The 1,668-nt window shown below is 39.4% G+C and overlaps 1 protein-coding gene across 1 annotated transcript in view; it reads right to left on the reverse strand.

Moving 5' to 3' along the window:
• The window catches only part of rab5b (RAB5B, member RAS oncogene family), a 14,108-nt gene that overhangs the window by 8,396 nt on the left and 4,044 nt on the right, over nucleotides 1-1,668 (reverse strand). Inside the window, exon 4 of the mRNA XM_014026451.1 lies at nucleotides 782-875. Coding sequence (XP_013881905.1) covers nucleotides 782-875 — 94 coding nt within the window. The remainder of the gene's footprint in view (nucleotides 1-781; nucleotides 876-1,668) is intronic.

Here is a 1,668-nt window from a genome sequence, read left to right on the forward strand (position 1 = left end):
AATGTTGTCCCTTCCCCATCCAGTGGAGGGCAGCAGCGACACGTCTCCAACTGTAACCCAACACCTTGTTGGCCCCGCATCACAAAAGGCTCGGTGAAGGGCGGTATCTAACTGAGTAATGACGCTGGTGACTCCGAACTTGTAGGGTGAAGGCGGAGCCTGTCACCCGACATTCAACATCACCACGTCACCGGTCTAAAGACGTGATTAGAGGTGGCTTCAGCCGGGCGCGTGTGTCCCATATATAACTGTGTGTTGTACTTCGTTCCATTTCTTCAAGGAACCGTGGTTATATTCATAACCTTACGTTTGTTGTTGTTCCAGGAGCGGCTCGGTCACACGTTAATGTCATTAGTTCGTTGTCATTACTAAGCTGCAGGACTGCTTTTTCCCCCTTTTTCCACATCATGTCACCTGCCTGGATCTGTTATTATCTAACTCTGAAGCACGGAGGACTGTCATAGGTAAGCTCGTTTCAACTGCTTTTTACGACGCGGTCTCATTTCCAGACTCAGGCATTTTGTGAATGAAGCCAATATTCAGTTAAAATACATAAGTAAAAATATTTATCCAAGTATAATAGTACCCCCCCAACTTTATGGATGATTTTATGGATTTAATTTTGCATATTATACTTGAATAAATACAATTTAGAACCTGGACCCATTTCTACGTTCATGATGAAACCCAAAAACCACAGTGACACAAGTGTCATCGTGGGTCCTCATGAGTYTAAATAAAACTGTGAATTTGTTTTTCAAACAGCAAAGAAAAATCTTACCAATAGCCAAGAAGAGCTCGTTCACATTCATGGCGGTCTTGGCAGATGTTTCCATGAAGAGCAAACCAGTGTCCTCAGCATACGACTGGGCTTCCTTCACCACACAGGAAATATATTCATGAATCAAAATRCTACAAATACAGAGTGAAAGCAGTTTTCCTTTTGCTGTAGATGGAAAACATTTGGGTTTGACCTTAGAAGATTTATACGTGAGAGAGCAACTTTTATTCCCATGTGTTTACGTCTGGACACAACTTAGAAAATAACATTAATTCAACACCAAATCTTTTGGTGAAAGAAAGTATTGGARCATAAAACTGAAAGATGTTTTTGTTGCCCAGGTTTGTCCTTTTACCGAATTTATGAACATCTTTCGGTTTCAGATTTAGTCTGTGCAGACTGTATTTATAGTTTAAAAGCAATGTAAATAACATGAAAAYCAGAGGTCTGTTTATGGGAGAAAAACGAGCAATTGTMAAACTGAGAGAAGAAGAAAAATCAGTCAGAGCCATAAACAAACAWTGGCCTTTACCAGTCCAACTATCTGGTATGTCCTAAAGAAGAAACAAACCACTGGTGGACTCAGTGAGATGTCAAAAGGAAGTCAGAGGAAACCATTAAAGGGATCCCCAATTAGTTGTAACATTAGACTTTATTTAATAAACATATATTTTAACTGTAAAATAAAGACCGCAAAAGTACTGCAGGCTGTTTAGTTTTTATAATTTTTAAACTAAAGATTTAAAAATATACTATATGGATGGAGCCATTTTATTTACACACAAAGCATTCTGGGTAAATGTCAACGTGGATATGTCCTTGGTGCAAGGCTGCTAGTGAGCTATATCCACCCTGAAGGTTAATCTTGGACAATATCTGACGATCAA

Source organism: Austrofundulus limnaeus, unplaced genomic scaffold (assembly GCF_001266775.1).
Source record: "Austrofundulus limnaeus strain Quisiro unplaced genomic scaffold, Austrofundulus_limnaeus-1.0 Scaffold554, whole genome shotgun sequence".
Taxonomy (NCBI): Eukaryota; Metazoa; Chordata; class Actinopteri; order Cyprinodontiformes; family Rivulidae; genus Austrofundulus; species Austrofundulus limnaeus.